This window comes from Mesoplodon mirus (assembly GCF_964341445.2).
Source record: "Mesoplodon mirus genome assembly, chromosome: 11".
NCBI lineage: Eukaryota > Metazoa > Chordata > Mammalia > Artiodactyla > Ziphiidae > Mesoplodon > Mesoplodon mirus.
Genome location: NC_138987.1, coordinates 57,431,203 through 57,453,491, shown reverse-complemented (window position 1 = coordinate 57,453,491; position 22,289 = coordinate 57,431,203). Strand labels below are relative to the sequence as shown.

The 22,289-nt window shown below is 44.1% G+C and overlaps 2 protein-coding genes across 5 annotated transcripts in view; both read right to left on the bottom strand.

Moving 5' to 3' along the window:
* Positions 1-13,320, bottom strand: part of SLC4A8 (solute carrier family 4 member 8) — a 75,304-nt gene extending 61,984 nt beyond the window's left edge. For 2 of the 4 annotated variants that reach the window (XM_082635175.1, XM_082635176.1), the window contains exon 1: positions 13,232-13,320. In XM_082635175.1, coding sequence (XP_082491301.1) covers positions 13,232-13,276 — 45 coding nt within the window. In that variant the 5' untranslated portion in view covers positions 13,277-13,320. The remainder of the gene's footprint in view (positions 1-13,231) is intronic. The other 2 variants (XM_082635174.1, XM_082635173.1) reach the window with 1 other exon arrangement.
* Positions 13,321-17,583: 4,263 nt separating this feature from the next.
* On the bottom strand, positions 17,584-18,720 carry LOC309812730 (small ribosomal subunit protein eS12-like). The gene has a single exon (XM_082636788.1). It carries the CDS (start codon positions 18,352-18,354, stop codon positions 17,956-17,958), a length of 399 nt encoding a protein of 132 aa, XP_082492914.1. The 5' UTR covers positions 18,355-18,720; the 3' UTR covers positions 17,584-17,955.
* Between the last annotated feature and the right edge of the window lie 3,569 nt (positions 18,721-22,289).

The window sequence follows — 22,289 nt, the reverse complement described above, 5'->3', positions numbered from 1 at the left end:
TACTTTAAAATTTGTAAATTTATATTTCCTAGCTCCGTCCAGACTAAAGGCCTAGAAAAAATGATCAGCCGGGCTTCCCTGGTGGCGCAGTGGTTGAGAGTCCGCCTGCCGATGCAGGAGACACGGGTTCGTGCCCCGGTCTGGGAAGATCCCACATGCCGCGGAGCGGCTGGGCCCGTGAGCCATGGCCGTTGAGCCTGCGCGTCCGGAGCCTGTGCTCCGCAACGGGAGAGGCCACAACAGTGAGAGGCCCGTGTACCGCAAAAAAAAAAAAAAAAAAAAAAAAAAGATCAGCCAATAGTAATAAGTATCATTAGCACCTAGATTGTGGTCTCTTAAAATGCCATTTTCTCTTAAAAGACACTCAAAGAACATCAGTAAGGGTAATAATGGTAACAGATTGAATATATCAACTATGTTTAAATCCATGAGTTCACCATGTCACTTTAAAAATTAGCTAATTGGTCAACACTGGAGGATAATACTAGCAAACCAACTCATTATTTTGCAAAATGGTAAAAATTTATCCCGGCTTTCCTATTTAAATCGTACCGTAGAGTGGCACCATAGAGTAGATGAGAGAAGTTTCTTATTATAGAAAAGAATAAATGAAGAAGGAATGTTAGAATTAGAACATCGCCATTTTGCAATCCCTAATGGACTGCATTGATTTTCAAGGCCACTAATATCACAAAAAGAAAGACAACCAGACACTGTTTGCCTCCTAATGGGAGACCTTATCACCACCCATGAAGTAATCTCACCAAATAAATTGTCCCTGTCTAAATCCAAATACCAATTTACCGAAAATACAAAGAAACAGAGTTCAGTGGGAAAAAAATACCACAGGAATATAATCAGCAAAATCCAGACTATGGAAAACTCTATAGCTATACAACAAATCCTCTCCCCACCATCTTTTTTAAAATAAATAACTGCAAGAAGAGAAAGAGAGAGGAAGGCAAAACCAATAGGTTAAAAGAGACAACAAACCAATCTCAATATGTGGACTTAATTTGAATACTGATTTAAACTAACTAAAATAATTTTTAGCTATTTATAAAATAATTTTTAAAGTTATGACATTTGAGACAATCAGAAATTTTTATCTTTTATGATATTAAAGAAATTATTTTCTCTTTAGGTGGTACTATGCTTATTTTTTAAAGAATCCTTATCTTTTAGTATTCATACTGAAATATTTACAAACGATTACAGATACATAAAATAATGTTAACTTAGAAATACTACTTTTCTCACATTTTATAAAGTAATGTTATTCAAAATCTTCAGATGCATCTTTAACATCAATGTTTTCCTCATTACCATAGATGCTTTGAGTCAATTTCCCAGAGCATGTCAGTTTCACTTCCAGCTAAGTTGTAAAGACTCTCATAAAATAAGTCAAGTCCTTTCTGAAGAATAACTTTTAGGTGGAAAAAACTTACCTTTATTTTAGACTTATTTGTTATCTGTGAATTTCCTGACAGCAGGAGTCACATATTTTCATCTTTTTGTTCTCCCAGAGCCTAATACAGTAGCTTACCACTGTAAGTAGCCTGTGCTCCTGTAAGTTACAGGAGGGCAGGTACTGTGTCTTATGTTCACCACTATGTACCTAGCACCTAGTACAATGTCCAGTATGTGGTGGGTATCCAATACATTTTGATGAGTAAATATTTATTAGTTTTTTTAACTCTTTCTCATATGATCATATATTTCCTCATAAAACTTCACATATATGTATACCTATATACATATATATGAGTAATTTTTCACGTTGGCTTCCCCACAGGTTTGTAATATCTGGAGGGCAGGGACCAATTAATTACAACGCTTAGTACTGTCCACAGACACCTCACACAGCATAGAACACAGCAGGAGTCTGGAGTGGGGCTGTGGTGCAGAGGGAGGGATGACTGATTACTTGACTCTAAGACTATAAAATATAAACAGCAAGGTCAATCATCTAAAATATTCAGGTTGAAAATCAACTTGTTTGTTTCCCTAGTTTAGATTGGTTAATCACAGTCTAAAGTCACTGAATAAATGTTCGTCCACTTTCTTTGTCCTGCCAAAGAAAACAGAGCCATTGTCAAACACCATCAGCCAGAGCATTTGAAAGGTCAGGCTTGAATGTGAATGTGTGGCCCTCGATTGGATCCTGGTTCAAATAAGCCAACTATTTTAAAAAACTATAAGGTGCTAACAGAAATTTAATCAACTGGATGGGTACATAATATTAAAGAATTACTGTCAATTTTTAAGTAAAATAATAATACAGGAGTACATCATTTTATTGTGCTTCACTTTATTGCACTTCACAGATATTGTATTTTTTACAAATTGAAGGTCTGTGGCAACCCTACATGAAGCTAGACTACTGGCACCATTTTCCAACATCATTTGCTCCCTTCATGCCTCTGCGTCACAGTTTGGTCATTTGCAATATTGCAGACTTTTTCATTATTATATTGTTATGGTGACCTGTGATCAGTGATCTTTGATACCACTATTGTAATTGTTCTGGGGCACCACACACCATGCCCATTTAAGACAGCAAACTTAATCGATAAATGTTGTCTGTGTTCTGACGAGCAGTTCCCCATCTCTCTCCCTCTCTTCAGGCCTCCGTATTTCCTCAGATACAACAATATTGAAATTAGGCCAGTTAATAACCCTACAATGGCCTCTAAGTGTTCAAGTGAAAGGAAGAGTTATACGTCTCTCACTTTAAGTCAAAAGCCAGAAATGATTAAGCTTAGTGAGGAAGGCATGTTGAAAGCCGAGATATGCCAAAAGCTAGGCCTCTTACACCAAACAGTTAGCCAAATTGTGAATGCAAAGGAAAAGTTCTTGAAGGAAATTAAAAGTGCTACTCCAGTGAACACACGAATGATAAAGCAAAAGAGCCTTACTGTGATGTGGAGAAAGTTTTAGTATTCTGGATAGAAGATTAAACTAGTCACAACATTCCCTTAAGCCAAAATGTAATCCAGAGCAATGTCCTAACTCTCTTCAATTCTATGAAAGCTGAGAGAGGTGTAGAAGCTGCAGAAGAAAAGTTTGAAGCTAGCAGGGCTTGGTTCATGAGGTTTAAGGAAAGAAGCCGTCTCTATAACATAAATGTGCAAGGTGAAGCAGCAACTGCTGATACAGAAGCTGCAGCAAGTTATCCAGAAGATCTAGCTATCTCAGATAATGGATGAAGGTGGCTACACTAAAGAACAGATTTTCAGTGTAGACAAAACAGCCTTCTATTGGAAGAAGATGCCATCTAGGACTCTCATAGCTAGAGAGGATGTCAATGCCTGGCATCAAAACTGCAAAGGACAGGCTGACTCTTGTTAAGGGCTAATGAAGCTGGTGACTTTAAGTTGAAGCCAATGCTCATTTGCCATCCCCAAAATCCTAGGGCCCTTCAGAATTATGCTAAGTCTATCCTGCCTGTGTTCTATCAATGAAACAACAAAGCCTGGATGACAGCACATATGTTGACAACATGGTTTACTGCATATTTTAAGCCCACTGTTGAAATCTACTGCTCAGAAAAAAGGATTCCTTTCAAAATATTACTGCTCATTGACAATGCCCCTGGTCACCCAAGAGCTCTGATGGAGATGTACAATGAGATTCATGTTGTTTTCATGCCTGCTAACACAACATTCATTCTGCAGCCCATGGATCAAGGAGTCATTTTGAATTTCAAGTATTATTATTTAAGAAATACATTTCATAAGACTGTAGCTGTCATAGTGAATCCTCTGATGGGTAGAGGCAAAGTAAATAGAAAACCTTCTGGAAAGGATTCACCATTCTAGATGCCATTAAGAACATTCTTGATTCTTGGGTAGAGGTCAAAATATCAACATTAACAGGACTTGGAAGGAAGATGATTCCAACCCTCATGGATGACTTTGAGGGGTTCAAGACTTCAGAGGAGGAAGTAGCTGCAGATGTGGTGGAAAGAGCAAGAGAACTAGAATTAGAAGTGGAGCCTGAAGATGGGACTGAATTGCTGCAATCTCACCATGAAACTTGAACAGATGAAGAGTTGCTTCTTATGGATGAGCAAAGAAAGTGGTTTCTTGAGATGGAATCTACTCCTGGTGAAGATGCTATGAAGATTGCTGAAATGACAACAAAGGATTTAGAATATTACATGAACTTAGTTGATAAAGCAGTGGCAGGGCTTGAGAGGACTGACTCCAATTTTTTTTTTTTTTTTTTTTTTTGGCGGTACGTGGTTCTCTCACCGTAGTGGCCTCTCCCGTTGCGGAGCACAGGCTCCGGACACGCAGGCTCAGCTGCCGTGGCTCACGGGCCCAGCCGCTCTGCGGCATGTGGGATCCTCCCGGACTGGGGCACGAACCCGCATCCCCTTCATTGGCAGGCGGACTCTCAACCACTGCACCACCAGGGAAGCCCCTGACTCCAATTTTGAATGAAGTTCTACTGTGTGTAAAATGCTATCAAACAGCATTGCAGGCTACAGAGAAATCATTCGTGGAAAGAAGAGTAAATGGATGTGGCAAACCTCATTGTTGTCTTACTTTAAGAAATTGCAACAGCCAGCCCAGCCTTCAGCAGCCACCATCCTGATCCATCAGTAGGCGTCAGCATCAAGGCAAGATCCTTCACCAGCAAAAAGATTATGACTTGCTAAAGGCTCAGATGATGGTTAGCATTTTTTAGCAATAAAGTATTTTTTAATTAAGGTATGTACATTTTTAGATATAATGCTATTGCACACTTAATACATTACAGTATAGTATAAACATAGCTTTTATATGTACTGAGAAACCAGCAAATTTGTGCAACTTGCTTTATTGTAATATTCACTTTATTGTGGTGGTCTGGAACTGAACCTGCAATATCTCCAAGGTATGCCTGTATTGTGATATGGCGATTATGTCATTTTTTTTAAAAAGGGCCCTTAATCTTAAGTGATACATACTTAATTATATGATGTCTGGGATCTGGAGAATGGGTAGACCCATAAATGAAACAAGACAGGTTGTTTGTTCATTGTTGGAGCCAGGTCATGGGGTACTTCAAGTCTCTCTACTTTGGTATATGCTTAAAATGTTCCATAAATTTCAAATATATTAAAGTTTGCTTAAAATCATAAAAAATGAAAAGAAAGGAACATCAAGTCTCATTGGTCTGTGCTTGCTGCAGATTACTCGCCAGTTGATTATTACTTCCTCTGATACCGTCATTATTTATGGCTGAGAGGATTTCTTAACCATGGATTTCCAGGGTTCCTATGAATGGGCTTCAGAGGATTATGTGTGAGGGTGCATTTTTCTTGGGAGAGGGTCCATAACTTTCATCAGATTCTCAGGGGAACTTGTGACTCAGAAAATATTAGAATCATGAGAACCACACTGTGTAAGTTTAGGAGAAAAAGGAAAGGAGGGAGGGAGGGAAAGAGAAAGGGAAAGAAGGATGAACTAGAGAAAAGACCCTGTTTCTGTATGTCTTACTGGCTCATGAGAATGACCCACTATGTAAATGTGAATTGACTTGGGTGCCTACCCAAAGGACTAAGTAAGATAAAAAGAACTGAGAGGGTTAAATACGCATTAAAACATTGAAATTGCAAAGCACATCATGAGAAAGAAAGCACTGTTATAAGCCTCGACAAATGAATGAATTATAGCTGAGTAGCAGACCAGATTCTCACTTACAGTTAATGGACAAGTTAAAAGGCACGGGTGGGGCTGTCTTACATAATGGCCCCAGATCCTTGAAGCAGACACAGAGGCTGCAGGCGAGGGGAAAGCAGCAGGCAGTGGAGCCCATCTTGAGCCCTCTCTCTCACCCCTCGCTGCGGCTCCACTCTGAACCTGCAGGGTGGTAGTACTGCCAGACTCAGCTCAGCTTCCTGCAATCAGTCTCCGACTCTTTCACCTCCAAAGCCCCTTTCATCTTTTTTTTTAATTAATCAATTATTTTTTTGGCTGCGTTGGGTCTTCGTTACTGCGCGTGGGCTTTGTCTAGTTGCGGCGAGCGGGGGCTACTCTCAGCTGCGGTTCAGGGGCTTCTCACTGCGGCAGCTTCTCTTGTTGCGGAGCACGGGCTCTAGGTGCGCGGGCTTCAGTAGTTGCGGCAGGCGGGCTCTAGAGCGCAGGCTCAGTAGTTGTGGCGCACGGGCTTAGTTGCTCCACGACATGTGGGATCTTCCCGGACCAGGGCTCAAACCCGTGTCCCCTGCACTGGCAGGCGGGTTCTTAACCACTGCGCCACCAAGGAAGTCCCCCACTTTCATCTTTAATCCAATGTTTTCAGGTAACACCCTCCTACCCCACCCACCCAACAATAACAACAACGAGTCAAGTATTTATTGAGTTCTGATACACAATCATTTTTAAATCAACAAATACAGAAGTGACTTCCAGGGTTTCTAATCAACAAACTGAGTCACCACAATTAGTACTGGGAACAAATATTTACTGAGCACTTACTGTATACCTAGCATTGTGCTTTACACATCTTACCTCACTTAATCCACACAACAGTCCTAAATCAAGGCTAAGTAAGATCTCACAAGAGTTAAGTGAGATAGGAGGAACGTCAGCTCAAGTCTCTCTGTATTAACATTACATACTACAATGCATTAACATCATACACTAACATTGCCAAAAGCAAAGAACCTGGTCATTTTAGAGAGCTCTGGTCACCTAATCATGGATTAATGTCCACAGTGAACACAGTTCAAGATCGTCATATTATTACCTTCTTAAATCCTTGTACTTCACACTGCCTTTACTGACCAGAATTCTAATACTTCTCCATCTCCTTATTCACTTCCAACTCCCTCTTCATCCAGAAAGCCCATGAATTCTGACCCCCTGTAGAGTCCATCACTGAATCTGACCCACAGATCCCCAACTCTCTAATGCCCTCAATTTGACTTCCTCAATGAATGCAGACAACCTAGAGCAAGAAAAAGGGGTTCCATGAGGATGTATGCAGCTGTTCTAGACCCCCTCTCAGTGGCCGTGAGCTCCTGAACACCCACGAGCTTCCTATTCTGATTCTTCAGCAGCCTGTTAGGGGACTAAAATTCCAAAGTGGCTCTGGCTTCTCAGTGATTTTTTTATGGAACCCCACTTGGAGTCACTCCTGTTCCATACAACTTACTAGCTAGCACATCGTGGTTGGCAGAATAATGGCCCCCAAAGGACTTGCACATCTTAAGCCCTGGAACCTATGAATACGTTACCTTACACGGCAATGGGGAATTAAGGGTGCAGATGGAAACAGGGTTGCTAATCAGTGGACCTTAAAATAAGGACATTATCTGATTATCCAGTGGGATCAATGTAATCACAAGGATCCCTAGAAGTGGAAGAGGGAGGCAGAAGAGTGCAGCTGGAGGACGAGGTTTGAGGACAAAAGCAGTGTCTGAGAGATGCTGTGTTGCTGGTTTTGACTGTGGAGGAAGGGAACTGTGAGCCAAGGAATGCAGGCAGCCTCACGAAGCTGAAGAAGTTAAGGAAACAGATTTTCCCCTAGAAGCTCCAGAAAGAAACAGCCCCGTCCAACACGTTGATTTTAGCTCAGTGAGACTTGTGCTGAACTTCTGAACTACAGAACTGTAAGATAATCAATTTGTGTTGCTTGAAGCCAGTAAATTTGTGGTCATTTGTTAGGGCAGCAATAGACACTCATACATACATTAATGGCTTTCTAACTAGCAAAACCAGAGTGAACTTGTTACTACCTTACAGGAAACAACCAACCTCTCCATTATCTCAGATTTGCTGCTGTTACCTAGCAGCAGATTTAGAACACATTGCTTGTCTGTGTCCTGATTACCACTGTGGCAGGCTTAACTGAGAGCCCTGTCTACCCTGCCAAGGCAAACCATGAACTAAGACAATTATCTACAAGTTCAGAAGGAAGTAAATTTGCAAACTGAATTGTCCCCCCAGCCTGCCTCAATTCTCTGCTTGGCAGGAAAGTCCACACCTCTCCTACTGAAGCTCCCCAGTAGAGCTGGTGAGGCCAGATAAAGAGAATGCTCACCTGTTCCCCAGTTCCCACACAAGAAAGGAACACCTAGTGCGTGGGGAGGGGCTGGAGGCTTATGGATTGTACCTTGCGAGGCAGTAAGAGGAGAAGCTGCTATGGTTGATACTTTTGTTCAGTAACATTCAGCAAATACATACTGACTGCTTTCCATGAACTGACCATGACCCTCAGAAAAGTTATCCGCTCACTACAGAGCCATTCATTCACTCAGCAAATATTTATTGAGCACAAACACGTGCCAGGGCCGCTGAGCACTAGCATCCGAGAGTTTTTCAGGTCTACTTTAAAACATAAAGTGTGACTCTCTTCCCATCCACCAAGCTTCCCAGTTATCAGCCATTCACCAGGATTTGTTATTCTGAAGATTTCTTCAAAATTTCCCGTTCTGAGTTGGCCTGATTCACATAAAAGCCTTGGTAATTGCCCAAATTCACTTACTCCCCTCTCCGCCCTCCACTTGCACCCTCTCTGAACCTCCCTGCGGTTCCCAGCACCACCTGGCTCAAGTGCTTCTGGGTTCAACCTCTCCAGCCTTCTCTTCCAAAACTTCTTTCTGCTCAGTCCTGAAAGTGCTGATCAGAGAATTTTGAAGCTACAAGTTGTCCCTAGTTCCAGTCCAAACTAGGAGCTCTCCCTCAAGCTTTCTGATCTTCTTCCACTCTTACTATCCCTTTTAAGAGCTCACCGACTCCTAAAATTGCAATAACCACCTCTGGAAATCTCATCAAAATTCAATAATGCAGGGCTTCCCTGGTGGCGCAGTGGTTGAGAGTCCGCCTGCCGATGCAGGGGACGCAGGTTCGTGCCCCGGTCCGGGAAGATCCCACATGCCACGGAGAAGCCGGGGCCATGAGCCATGGCCGCTGAGCCTGCGCGTCCAGAGCCTGTGCTCCCCAACGGGAGAGGCCACAACAGTGAGAGGCCCGCATACCGAGAAAAAAAAAATTCAATAATGCAGGCCTTCATTAATTCATCCTTAACTCCACCAACAGCCGCCGAGCTGGCCTCCTTCATTCCAGCTCTTCCCACTCTAATACATCCTTTGTACACCCTGCCACACGTATCTTCCCAGACACGTTTAAGTGCTCATTTTTAATCAGTCACTGGTCTAGGTGTCAGAGACACAAGCCACGGTAATGTAGAATGATTAAGGACACTTCTTTAGAGACGGCCAGCTCTGCCACTTCTTAGAAGTTACTTAACCACTCTACATCTTGGTTTCCTCATTTGGAAAATAAGCATAATAAGGGCATGTAAGTTTCAGGGTTATTGAGAGAATTAAAGGAGACAATGCATGGAAAGCACTTGGCAGCATACCTGGCACATGGCAAGCACTCAATACAAGTTAACTTACATAACCAACAACATGAAAGGGAGCTGGCAGGTTAGCAGCTGCGATAAACATGTAGATTCCACAAGTAAGGGATGGAAGAAGTTATAGCACGTGGTGGTGGTTGTGAGCAAAACAAGACTGAGTGATAAATTCTGATGGTGACGTGGAGCCAGACGTTAAAGATTCAAATGGAATGTTCTAGGTGGAGAGGAGGGGAAAAGTTTTCCAGCTAGAATACCTGAGCAAAGGCACAGCAGCAGAGAAAGGGGAGCTTTTGTGTAATAAAGCAATGGCCATCTGAGGCTCTGGGCTGATACTGACGAGACCAGGAGCGCCTTAAAGAAAAGTACATTGACTTTGGATACAAGAGAGTTGTTCATTCACTCAGCAACTGAGCACAGGTTTTATACCAGGCACTGTGCAGATGACAAGATTTTCAACCCAGTCCCTGCCCTCATGAAGCTTCTATTTGAAAAGACAGTAATCAAGAAATCAAAACAAGAACACTCCAGATAAGTTATATATACTATTAAGAAAAGAAAGCAGAATCATATGAACGAGATTAACTGCGAGTCGAGGCCAAGGAAAGCCACCCTGAGGAGGGGGCATCTGAGTTGGGTCACGAGAAGGCCCAGGTAGAAGAATGTCCACAGGAATAACAAGAACACGCTCTTGAGGTGTGAAGGAGCTGGTCATATTGAAGGAATGGAAAGACAGCCAGTGCAGGGGTGCGTGGTGAGAGAGTGGAGGAGAGGTCGTCAGGGAGGGTGGGCAAGGCCCAGGTCACAATGAAGCTTGGTAGGCCACAATAGGGAGTTTGGATTTTATTCTAAAGTGCACTGGGAAGCCACTGAAGGGTTTCCAAATAGGGTATGACATCTGATTTGTGTTTTTAAAAGCTCTTTCTGGGGGACTTCCCTGGTGGCGCAGTGGTTAAGAATCTGCCTGCCAGTGCAGGGGACATGGATCCGACCCTTGGTCCGGGAAGATCCCACATGCCGCAGAGCAACTAAGCCCATGTGCCACAACCACTGAGCCTGCGCTCTAGAGCCCGCAAACCACAACTACTGAGCCTACGCACCTAGAGCCCGTGCTCCACAACAAGAGAAGCCACTCCAATGAGAAGCCCACGCACTGCAAGGAAGAGCAGTCCCTGCTCACCGCAACTAGAGAAAGCCCGCAGGCAGCAATGAAGACCCAACGCAACCAAAAATTAATTAATTAATTGATTAATTTTTTTTAAAAAAAGCTCTCTCTGGGACTTCCCTGGTGGCTCAATGGTTAAGAATCCGCCTGCCAATGCAGGGGACACGGGTTCAACCCCTGGTCTGAGAAGATCCCACATGCCGTGAAGCAACTAAGCCCTTGTGCCACAACTAATGAGCCTGCGCTCTAGAGCCCGTGAGCCACAACTACTGAAGCCTGCATGCTATAGGGCTTGCATGCCACAACTACTGAGCCCATGTGCTGCAACTACGGAAGCCCCTGCACCTAGAGCCCATGCTCTGCAACAAGAGAAGCTACCGCAATGAGAAGCCACGCACTGCAACAAAGAGTAGCCCCCGCTCGCCGCAAGTAGAGAAAGCCTGCACTTAGCAACAAAGACCCAACACAGCCAAAAAAAAAAAAAAAAAAAAAGCTCTCCCTGGCTGCCATGGGGCAAGTGGACTGTAGAAGGAAGAACAGAAGGAAACTGTTAGGAGCCAGCACAGTAGTCCAAACCAGAGAAAACAGCCTAGACTTAGGTTATTTAGATGTGATGCCTGGAATCTCAGTTTACACCAAGTTACACAGTCTGGTCACTTTGCAACGCCTGCTCCCTTCCACACAGCTCAGTTGGCTTAGTTGGTAATTTTCAATCGATTGACTGTGTCTCCCCCCAAGTCACCCCCATTTCCTTTCCTCCTTCTATACTTGTTTCTTTTCCACCCTATATCTCAAGTACCCATTTGCCCATCACCTGACTCAGCCTTTACGAGGTCCTGCTGTTTCCACTCTATTCTTTGCTCTCTCGTCACCCCACTGCCCACAAAAATTTCATGAACTAGATACAAAAGAGATAATTATTTTCTGTCCTATCCCAGAAGCACTCAGGAATTATCGTTTTCACAGAGCACTAACAGAAGCCTGGGGGTTATTATGATCTTGACAATACAACTGGAACACATTCTGCATGTTAAGGACACTGTCTCCTCACATTCGTTCCAGCCTGTTCTCCCTGCTGCAGCCAGAGAAATCTTTCAGGAGGAGAATGTAATCATGATCTCATTAGCTCTCATTCTCTCTCTGGCTCCTCTCTCTTTCTCTCTCTCTCTGTATGTTATGACCCCAGAGTACATCTCACACCATTCCCCTCATTGCTCCCTATGGCTCCATCCACAATGGCCTTCTTTCAGGTCTTCTAACCAGATGTGCCTCCTCTGCTGTTCTTTGTCTCCAAAGCCCTTTGATCTCCCTCTTCCCTCCGTTGACACTTATTCTTTAGATCTTTGCCCAAATTTTCTTCCTTAGCACAATCTGTGATCTGAGACCAAAGCTGGAACCATTGTGATATACACTCACAGTACTGCATATCTTCCTTTCTAAGCACGCATCACAGTTTATAAATAATAATTTATTTGTGTGACTGATTAAAATGGTTATTCACACACACACAGACACACACACACACAGACACACTCAATGGGATCATCTAGTAGTAAACTATTACCAGGAAGAAGAGGAGTGAGTCAGTGATACCCATTTTGCTACAAACTCAAGTTCTCTCTGCCTCTTTACAGAAACCATCCTGACATCAACATGGCCCTTGTTTCAAGACCTGTCATCCTTCTGAAAAGGTCCATCATTCTCTTCACAGCCCTCCACTTCAGACTTGACCTCCCTTCAACACCTCTTTCCAGAGCAGTAAGCACATCGTCACGTGATGGGCACAGGAAAGGGGAGAGTGAGAATCCAATGAGCTCCCACTCCTATACTGGTTGCCACACAATAAACATCATTTTACAGAGCTCTTTCACAAACAGCACCTCATTTCGTCCTCAAAATCACCCTGTGAGGTAAGCAAAGCCGATATTATCATTCCCATTTTGCTAGATGGGGAAACTGTGGTTCAAAGAGGCAAGTGACTTACTCAAGGTCACAAAGCCTGTGCGAGGCAGATGTAGGATTTGAACCTACAGTCTCTGACCCCTAGTCCAATGCTTTACCTTACATTAGCCACCCCAACAGTTGGGTTATCAGTTACTTAAACCTAGTTTCCTCATTCCTTTCAATAAACACCTGTTCCTGACCCCTTAACACTTCCCCAGCCCATTTCCACTTCCCTGTCTAGAACTTGACAGCTGGCTGTGCAACGGGATGGAGGGAGTCATAAAGCTGACCACACTGACAAGGTTTAGGGTTTGGTCTCAGCCTCAAGTCTTTTCCAGCTCTTCCTCTGAGCCAGTGAGGAACCAGAAACCCCCAGAAATAAAAACACAAAGAGGAGACATGCCTCACCAGAGCAAGGTCCCTGGCTACCCTTTCTCCCACGTTCCAGCAGGACACGGCAAGGCCAGAAGCCAGCTTCTTTCCCAGCAAGGAGGATCCGAGGAGAACAGAGGTCACCGGCCGCGGGCCGTCAGGGCTCCTCAGCCGGCCACGCAAAGGATGCGGCTACCCCTTTTGGCCCAAGGTCATCCATTCGCAGCCCGGGCCCGATCCCCGACCTCCCGGAGCGCCCCCTGGTGTCCCGAGCTTGCCTCCCCTCGCTCTCAGGGAGTGGCCTGCGGAGCCCCGACTCGGGGGCAGAGAAAGGAGGGTGGGCAGAGGATGAGGAGGCTGAGCCCCGGGGAGGGGCGGGAGGCGGGGCCCTACCTGATAGCTCAGGACGCCGTCCGGCTCGTTACTCCCGGCCCGCATGGCGAAGCCCAACTAGGTCTCGCCCGCGGGCTCCAGGCCGAACGTCAGCAGTCCACGCACTCTGGTCGGGTTTGAGGAGATCGCCCGAGCGGCGACCCCTACCCTGGAGCCAGCAGTCAACCATCAGCCGCCGCCGTCTCCTCCATAGCCGCCGGCCCGTGAGGCCTCGCCGCAGCCAATCAACGCGCGGCCTGTGCGGCCAATCAGGGCGCGGAGCACCGGAGGACGCTGTCCGGCGGTACCCTGGACTACCAGGAGGAGGAGGAGGGAGCCGGGGGAGCCAGCCGCTCCGGGGCCCGGTTGCCACGGAAACCGCCTCCCTCCCTTCAGGGGCCTCTGGGTTTGAAGGTCCTTCCGACTGCTTGCTAGAGATTGAAAATTTCGTGGTTCTATTTGTGGATGCACCTGACCCTTGAAAACTGAGAAAGTGTCGGTTTTGTCTATCGTGATTTTGTTCCTTGGGTGTTGATTTTTAAATTCTGGGGAACCACCCCTTGGGGTTGCAGAAGGAAGGAACTGAGGGTGAGGGGGAAGGGCCTTCTAAAATTACTTGTTAATCCTCGAGATAGTGGCCAGCTTAAAGAGTATTAACGAGAAGCAGGCAGGCAGTGATCCGATCCCCTCCAGGGACTCACTGCAGTTTAGGTCTTCTCCCTGGGTCTCAGGTTGGCAGTACAAGCACAGAGTTGAGCTAAGGATGATTGTTGAAATAATTCCACAGAAATGCTTCCAGCTTTTCCGAGAAATGATCTAAGGCAAATTATTTAACAACAGAAAAACTACTGATCTAAGGCAAGATTAGAAACCTATGAGTAACACATTCAGTTTGATTTGGGTTTAAAAGAAAAGAGAGGCTGGCCATAATCCAGCCAATCCTCTGTCCCCAAGAGGAGGAAAGGGGTTTTTGCTTTATGTCCACTATCAGACTGTAGGTGAGTCCACATTATTAAAGGAAAAAGAACAGTTGCAAATCATCCTCGGCCTCCAAAGAAGCTACACTTGAGGAAAATAGTATGGTTGGTGCATGTTAAAGTTTCAACCCCTGCATACCACCCCTTGTGTTGGCCCTAAAATCTAAAACGAGGTTGTGCTTCAGTGTCCCTGAGGCAGAACCATGTTTCTGGTCTCTGGTTTAAGGCCTTGGTCCTGTTTCTTAGTGTTCATTGCCACAGTCTCTTCCCTAATTCATCACTTCACTAATCCTGTCCCTTGAATCTGGAATTCACCCCCATTTTTGCCCATCGAAATCTTAATCATCCTTCAAAGTTAGTCTCAAAGGCTACCTCTTCCAAGAAACCTCAACTCTCCCCAACACCCCTAGGAGATGTTATCACTCCCTCCTCTGCATCTTCATAGCAACTCATAACTTTCTTATAGCAGTTACCATGCTGTGGTTAAGTACTTTCATTAAATGTTGACTTTAGCTTACTATAATATTGTAAGTTTTTGAAGGCAAAATTATTTTTCTTATGCCCTTCTGTATACTTCACAGAGCCTCAAAAGAATGCTGGGCACATAGAACATAGCTATAAATATGTAAGTTATACAAGTTGTATAAATATATATACATAATTTATAAATACATAAGTGAATATATGTGCTTTTAATTCAGTCTAACCAAAAACATATTGAATACCTACTAAGTACAAGCCCAAATGGCACTGAAGATGCAAAGAAATCTAAAATAAAATACAGGGAGTTCCCTAGTGGCACAGTGGTTGGGAGTCTGCCTGCCAATGCAGGGGACATGGGTTCGAGCCCTGATCCGGGAGGATCCCACATGCTGCGGAGCAACTAGGCCCATGAGCCACAACTACTGAGCCCAAGTGCCACAACTATTGAAGCCCGCACGCCTAGAGCCCGTGCTCCGAAGCAAGAGAGGCCACCACAATGAGAGGCCTTCGTGCCGCAGCCAAGAGTGGCCCCTGCTCATCGCAGCTAAAGCCCGCGTGCAACAGCGAAGACCCAATGCAGCCAAAAATAAATAAATAAAAATTAATTAATTAATTAAAAAATAAAATAAAATATATATCTCCAAAGGGCTTACAGTCTAATCAGGGAAATAGTATATATGTTAATATGATGACAAGATAATAGAACGTAAAACAAGAACCATATGAGTAATATAGACAACAAAGTTTAGAAATTCAGAAGAGAAAATGATCTTTATGACTTGGGACACTTCAGGAACATGACACAGAGGACATGGGTTTGGGCTAAATCTGAAAACAGTCGAGCCAAGGTAAGGAGAGCAAGCATCTCAATTCTTGGGCAAAGATTTAACAATAGGAATGCACATGACCCATTCAGGATAGCCACAACTTGGACCAAAGCAGAAAGTTATAGAGAAGAGCAGTAGGAAGTAAAAATTGTGGTAAAGAAAACTATGGCCAAATTATAGAGAGCCAGCTAATTAGTTCAGACTTTTTTTTCTCTCATGTGATAGAAAGTAGGACACTGCTGAAAATTTTAAAGAACACTTCCATGCACCAGGCCCAGGGTTTAAATGCACTGTGTCATTTAATATTCCTAACTCTCCATTAATTCTCCATTTCACTGGTAAGAAAACTGAGGCTGAGAAGTTTAGCAGCTTTCTCAGGTTTAAGCAGTCATTAAGCTGGGATTTGATCATTTATTAATTCAGAACATATTTACTGAGAATCTATGTATTCAGCATTGAGTGTTAGGGAAACAGCAATAAAACAAACAGGGTCTTGACCTCTTTTTTTTTTTTTTTTTTGCGGTACGCGGGCCTCTCACTGCTGTGGCCTCTCCCGTTGTGGAGCACAGGCTCCGGACGCGCAGGCTCAGCGGCCATGGCTCACAGGCCCAGCCGCTCCACGGCATGTGGGATCTTCCCGGACCAGAGCACGAACCCGTATCCCCTGCATCGGCAGGCGGACTCTCAACCACGGCGCCACCAGGAAAGCCCAGGTCTTGACCTCTTGAACCTTACAGTCTAGTGGGGAGACAGAAAACAAGTAAAAAAAACCAAGACAATTACAGGTTATAAGAGCTGCTGTGAAGTAAATTGCAAAGTTATGTGATAGAGTAATGGGCATGGGGGTGGGGAGAGCTACATTAGATGGGGTGGTCAGGGGGGCTTCTCTGAGGAGGTGAGGAGAGTCTCATCTGATGAGAGGAGTCAAGGATGAATCTGTCTGATTCTAGAGTTCTTGGCCACAATGCAACACTGTCCTATATAAATGGTACCACTGCTGAAATCTGCCACTGGGGGCAAGATGGGTTAAAGGGGGAAACGTGAGGCAGGGGGTCATTTATACTGACTCTGGTAACGTGGTAATTCAGGAGGGGCCAAGGATGGCAACCAAAGGGAAGATGTGTCCTCCATTCCCCACTCCCTAGAAAGCCAGCTCCCATGGTGCTCTCATGAGAGTGGGGCATGAGTGGTCAGGGCAGGGAGAATGAGGAGGTAGAGGATTCCTGGGAGCTCTAGTGGGTCTGACTTTCCTCCAGTTCAAATGTAGAAAAAGTCAGAGCCTCTGGCCCTTGACTCAGAGTCAAGAGCCCCATCTTCTGGTCTATTGTGCATACTACAAAAGGAACTAGGCTGCCCTGAGGCAGCTGCTCTCTGGAGCGCTGCAGATAGGCTCTCCCCTCCCAGGGCTGTTTTGGTCTCTCCTTCCCAAAGGAGGCTAGCTCACTTGGCTCCAGGCTCCAGGTTCTAGGTTCCCAGCCACTACTGCTCCCTACACTGCTTGGAAAAGTGCAGATACGCTGCTCTCAGCCTGGCCAGCAAAGAGGCGTGGGAGGAGCTAGAAGGAGGATTTTCAGCCAAGGACACCACCTCACACTGATTATTCTTCTAAAGAAAGCAGAAAAAACAGCAAAACAGAACTCAGAAACTTCTGAGGGCTGCACAGAATCCTTGGCCTAGAAGGAGTCATAAAATGGACAGGAAAATGCAAAATATGGGTAAAGACAGAGACCACACACACACACACCCCACAGGGAAGCAAGGAGGCTTGCAGCAACTCTATGAGGTAGGTTCTATCATCCCATTTTACAGATGAGAACACTGAAGACTGAGGCTTAGAGATGTAAGTTGCCCCAGTTCATGCAGCAGGCACAGTTAATAAATGGAGACACTGAGCTCTCAGCTCAGATGTATCTGATTGCAAAGTGCACACGCTTAACCACCTACTGCCTCCCATGGAGCTGACTGGGCTTTTGTCCTTCCCTAACTTTTGTAGCCTCCCACCCTCTCTTCGTGGCTTCCAAATGTGGCTATCCTTCCAACTTTGTCTCTAGATCCTTCCTTCTCTAATACCAGTGTTCTTAGACTTTGGTGGGGAGAGGTTAGGGGACATGGTAAAATCTGTGGGACTCTCTTTTCAGTTAAGTAAAAAAAGCCCCAAATTTTCCACTAGGCACCTTACCTATATTATTATATTTTTTTAATTTATGGGGAACAAGAGCCCAGTTTTTGTTTTGTTTTGTTTTGCAGTACGCTGGCCTCTCACTATTGTGGCCTCTCCCGTTGCGGAGCACAGGCTCCGGACGTGCAGGCTCAGCGGCCATGGCTCACGGGCCCAGCCGCTCCGCGGCGTGTGGGATCTTCCCGGACCGGGGCACGAACCCGCGTCCCCTGCATCGGCAGGCAGACTCTCAACCACTGCACCACCAGGGAAGTCCAAGAGCCCAGTTCGTTTATTTGATCATTTCTTGCATTTGAAGTACTCCTCGATGACATCCTTGGCCTGAGACTCTTTGCCGTAGTCCTTAACCACCATACAACCGCAACCGACCACTTTACAGGGTTTTCCCTCTCTGTCAGTTTTACAGAGGCCTACCCATTCCCCCAGTTTCTTGTTGTCATCAACCTTAATCAGGTTGATTTGGTGCTCAGCACAAAGGGCCTCCACGAACTTGACATACATAGGCTCATCACAGTTCGATGCAAGCACATAAAGATGGGCTTGGCCCTTGTCTAAGGCTTTAGCAGCCTCGTGAATTCCACGTGCTAGGCCATCGTGGATGAGGGTGGTCTTCAGCACCTCTTGCAAAGCAGTATTAACATGCTTTACACCTCCAGCAGCAATGCCTTCTTCGGCCATGGCGGTGGGTTACAGGTGGAGCCAAAGAATCTTGAACGCACCCGAGCTTCCCCCTCCGCGCGAAGCAGGGAAAGAGCGCCTATATTATTTTTAAATATTGGCTGGACAACATTGAAATTCTCGTATTCAGAGACAAAAAAGGCGAAAACACAAGAAACTCAGAATGTCTGAGAAAAGTGTTCTCACATCATTGCAACCAACTTTTCCATCTAAAGCATCTTAATTTCTCCATCAACTTACCATATTTCTTGCCCTGTTTAAACTGTCAAAAGAGCCACCAGGGCAGAGGTTCTAGTCTTTACTTACCGTTAGGTAGCTCCCAATTCCCAGCTGCATCTTGTACCTGATTTGGTTTCTCCTGCTTCCTCTTACTTATACATCTACACCCAAGGAAATGTTGGAGGAAAAGACGTCAGGATCCGAGGAAAGACTTAATTAGGGCTTGCTGTGCGGTTGTCTGGGAGCATTTCCTGTGAAGGGAGTGGGGAGCGGGAGAGAGACACTATTCTTTGTCAAGCTGAAAAGGTATGCAGGTGCATGATATGCCTTCAGCTCTTACCAAGTCACAGCATATCTAAAGAGACTACGGAATACGATTTTCTTTGTTCACAGCACGCTGCCATCCTGGGACACCACACATCATAGGGAAGAACAATGAAGCGCCACAAAAACTGACTCTTGACTGGGAAAATCACTCTCCCTCCATTTGTCATCATCATCCTAGAAACTGCCTATACTGGGGACTTCCCTGGCAGTCCAGTGGAGGGTGCTTTCATAGCCATGGGCCCAGGTTCAATCCCTGGTCAGGTAACTAAGATCCTGAAAGTCGCACAGCCAAAAAAAAAAGAAGAAAGAATAAAAGAAATTTCCTATACTGTACTCATTTACACCTTGCTCCAGACTAAATTAAGGTTCTGGTAGACGGAACCCACGTAAACTGGCAGAAACCTACGTTCTGCTTTCTCTGGAATCACAACTGAGATATTTGGACAGAGGCAGAAGGAAAGGACTTATAGAGGGATCCGAACAAAACAGAAAAGCAGGCCCTGAAGAAAAAACCTTTGGGATTTCCAGATCCACATAGGAAGGACGTCATTCAGGAATTTAGGAGAAACAGGTGTTAACCAAGGACCACTTGCCAAGTCCCTGATATCAGATTTGAACACATTTGTATTCATTAAATACATTAATCTTATCCGTTTCTAACCAAACCTAGCCCTGCTTAGAAATCAAGCCTGTTTACAGTGGTTTCACTCCATATCTTATCTTCTTGGGGATAAGACCTCTTGAGCTTGTTATGCTAAGTAGGGAAGTTCTTATTTCACTTGTAGCCAGTAGGCCTAGTATATCCTTAAGGTGGTTGCAAATTCAATACCCCACATCTGTATAATTCTATATGCTCAGTGTTTTTATCACCTTATCTCATTTCTCTCCAACGGGTCTGTAAATGTACACAGAACACTTCACAGACTAGAAAGCTGAAATGTGCCTAAAATAGGGACTTGCCCAAGCCAGTTAGTAGCAGAGTTGGGTCAAGAACTACTCAGGCTTTCCACTTCATTGTGTGGATTCCTAGAAATATAATTCCATTCAGCCGTTTCCTGCATAAAGTTGATTTGCCTTCAATTGAACAGTGAATTGTGAATCTCCTTTAGAATTGACATGAACTCCCCATAGCAGAAACCAAGGGCTTCCCCTCTGTTACCCTTTCCCATCAGATTACAGTTTCATATAATTTCCACTTTGGAAAGCTTGTCAGTGATACCCATTCATTAGTTTACTGAACAAACTCTCAGGAAGTTCTGAAAATAACTATTACTGCCTCTTATCTCTAGAAACATATTATCTGACATAGATATAAATTCAACCCGAGCTACTTCTACTCGCATTGAAACACCCCTTGAGGCCTTTTATTTTGCAGTTAATAAAAAAGAAAAGAGACCTATTCAGCATTTGGGCTGGGGCAAAAGGGACTAGACATAGAATTTGAATGTATCTCATGGTTTTAACTTTTTCTACCTCTAATCTTTTGTCAAATTGAAAAGGCCAGCCTCCTTTTTAAAGAAGGTAGAGTTTCTCTGGCCCTTTCTTATACAATATAAGAAAGAAAGAGTATTTGCTAGATTTACCACAAACAACGAGGACTATGAGATGGTCAGTCAATGAATAGCAGAGAAAAAAAATCCAGCCTTGAAGCAGATACAGAAACACTCAGCTTTGTTGGGGGTAGGCAAAATGAACAAGGGCCATTACAATTTGGTTTTTGTTTTGTTTTGTTTTTAATATTTATTTATTTATTTTATTTTTGGCTGCATCAGGTCTTAGTTGCAGCATGTGGAATCTTTGTTGCGGTATGCAGGATCTTTTTGTTGCGGCATGCGGGCTTTTCTTTGCAGCATGCAGGCTTCTCTCTAGTTGTGGCAAGCAGGCTCAGTAGTTGCGGTGCTCAGGCTCCAGAGCACATGGGTTCTGTAGTTGTGGCACATGGGCTCTGTAGTTGCAGCACACGGGCTCTGTAGTTGTGGCTCGAGTGCTCAGAAGTTGTGTTGCACGGGCTTAGTCACCCCGCAGCATGTGGGATCTTAGTGCTCTGACCAGGGATCAAACCTGCGTCCCCTGCATTGGAAGGTGGATTCTTCACCACTGGACTGCCAGGAAAGTCCCAAAAATTTGATTACAATCTAGATATCTGTTGGCATCTCTCCAGAACTTCTTGTCCCTGTTCTCTGAGAATTGTTGGAAGGGACATAAAAGTCCTATATTCCAACACTATATACAAAAATAAACTCAAAATGGATGAAAGACCTAAATGTAAGACCAGATACTATAAAACTCCTAGAGGAAAACATAGGCAGAACACTCTCTGACATAAACCGCAGCTATATTTTTTTGATCCACCTCCTAGAGCAATGGAAATAAAAGCAAAAATAAACAAATGGGACCTAATTAAACTTAAAAGCTTTTGCACAACAATGGAAACCATAAACAAAACAAAAAGACAACCTATGGAATGGGAGAAAATACTTGCAAAAAACGCGACCAACAAGGGATTAATTTCCAAAATATACAAACAGCTCATATATCTCAATATCAAAAAAAACCAAACAACCCAATCAAAAATTGGGCAGACGACTTAAATAGACATTTCTCCAAAGGAGACAGGCCAACAGGCATGTGAAAAATGCTCAGTATCGCTAATTATTGGAGAAATGCAAATCAAAATTACAATAAGGTATCACCTCACAGGGGTCAGAATGGCCATCATCTAAAAGTCTACAAATAATAAATGCTGGCAAAGGTGTGGAGAAAAGGGAAACTTCCTACACTGTTGGTGGGAATGTACAATAAATTGGTGCAGCCACTATGGAAAACAGTGTGGAGTTTCCTTAAAATAAAAATAAAGTTACCATATGATCCAGCAATCCCACTCCTAGACATATATCCAGAAAAGATGAAAACTCTAATTCGAAAAGATACATGCACCCAGTGTTCATAGCAGCACTATTTACAACAGCCAAGACATGGAAGCAACCTAAATGTCCATCAACAGATGAATGCATAAAGAAAATGTGGTATATAAATACAGTGGAATATTACTCAGCTATAAAAAAGAATGAAATAATGCCATTTGCAGCAACACGGATGGACCTAGAGATTATCATACTAAGTGAAGTAAGTCAGACAGAGAAAAATAAATATCATATATCACTTATATGTGAAATCTAAAAAATGATACAAGTGAACTTATTTACAAAACAGAAATAGACTCACAGACATAGAAAACAAATTTATGGTTACCAAAGGGGAAAAAGGGGGAAGGGATAAACTGGGAGTTTGGGATTGACAGATATATACTACTGTATATAAAAAAATAAACAACAAGGACCTACTGCATAGCACAAGGAACTGTATTCAATATCATATAATAACCTATC

Bases quoted from the DNA above. Each gene is read 5' to 3' on its own strand.
- LOC309812730 (XM_082636788.1), bottom strand. From the start codon at position 18,354: ATGGCCGAAGAAGGCATTGCTGCTGGAGGTGTAAAGCATGTTAATACT.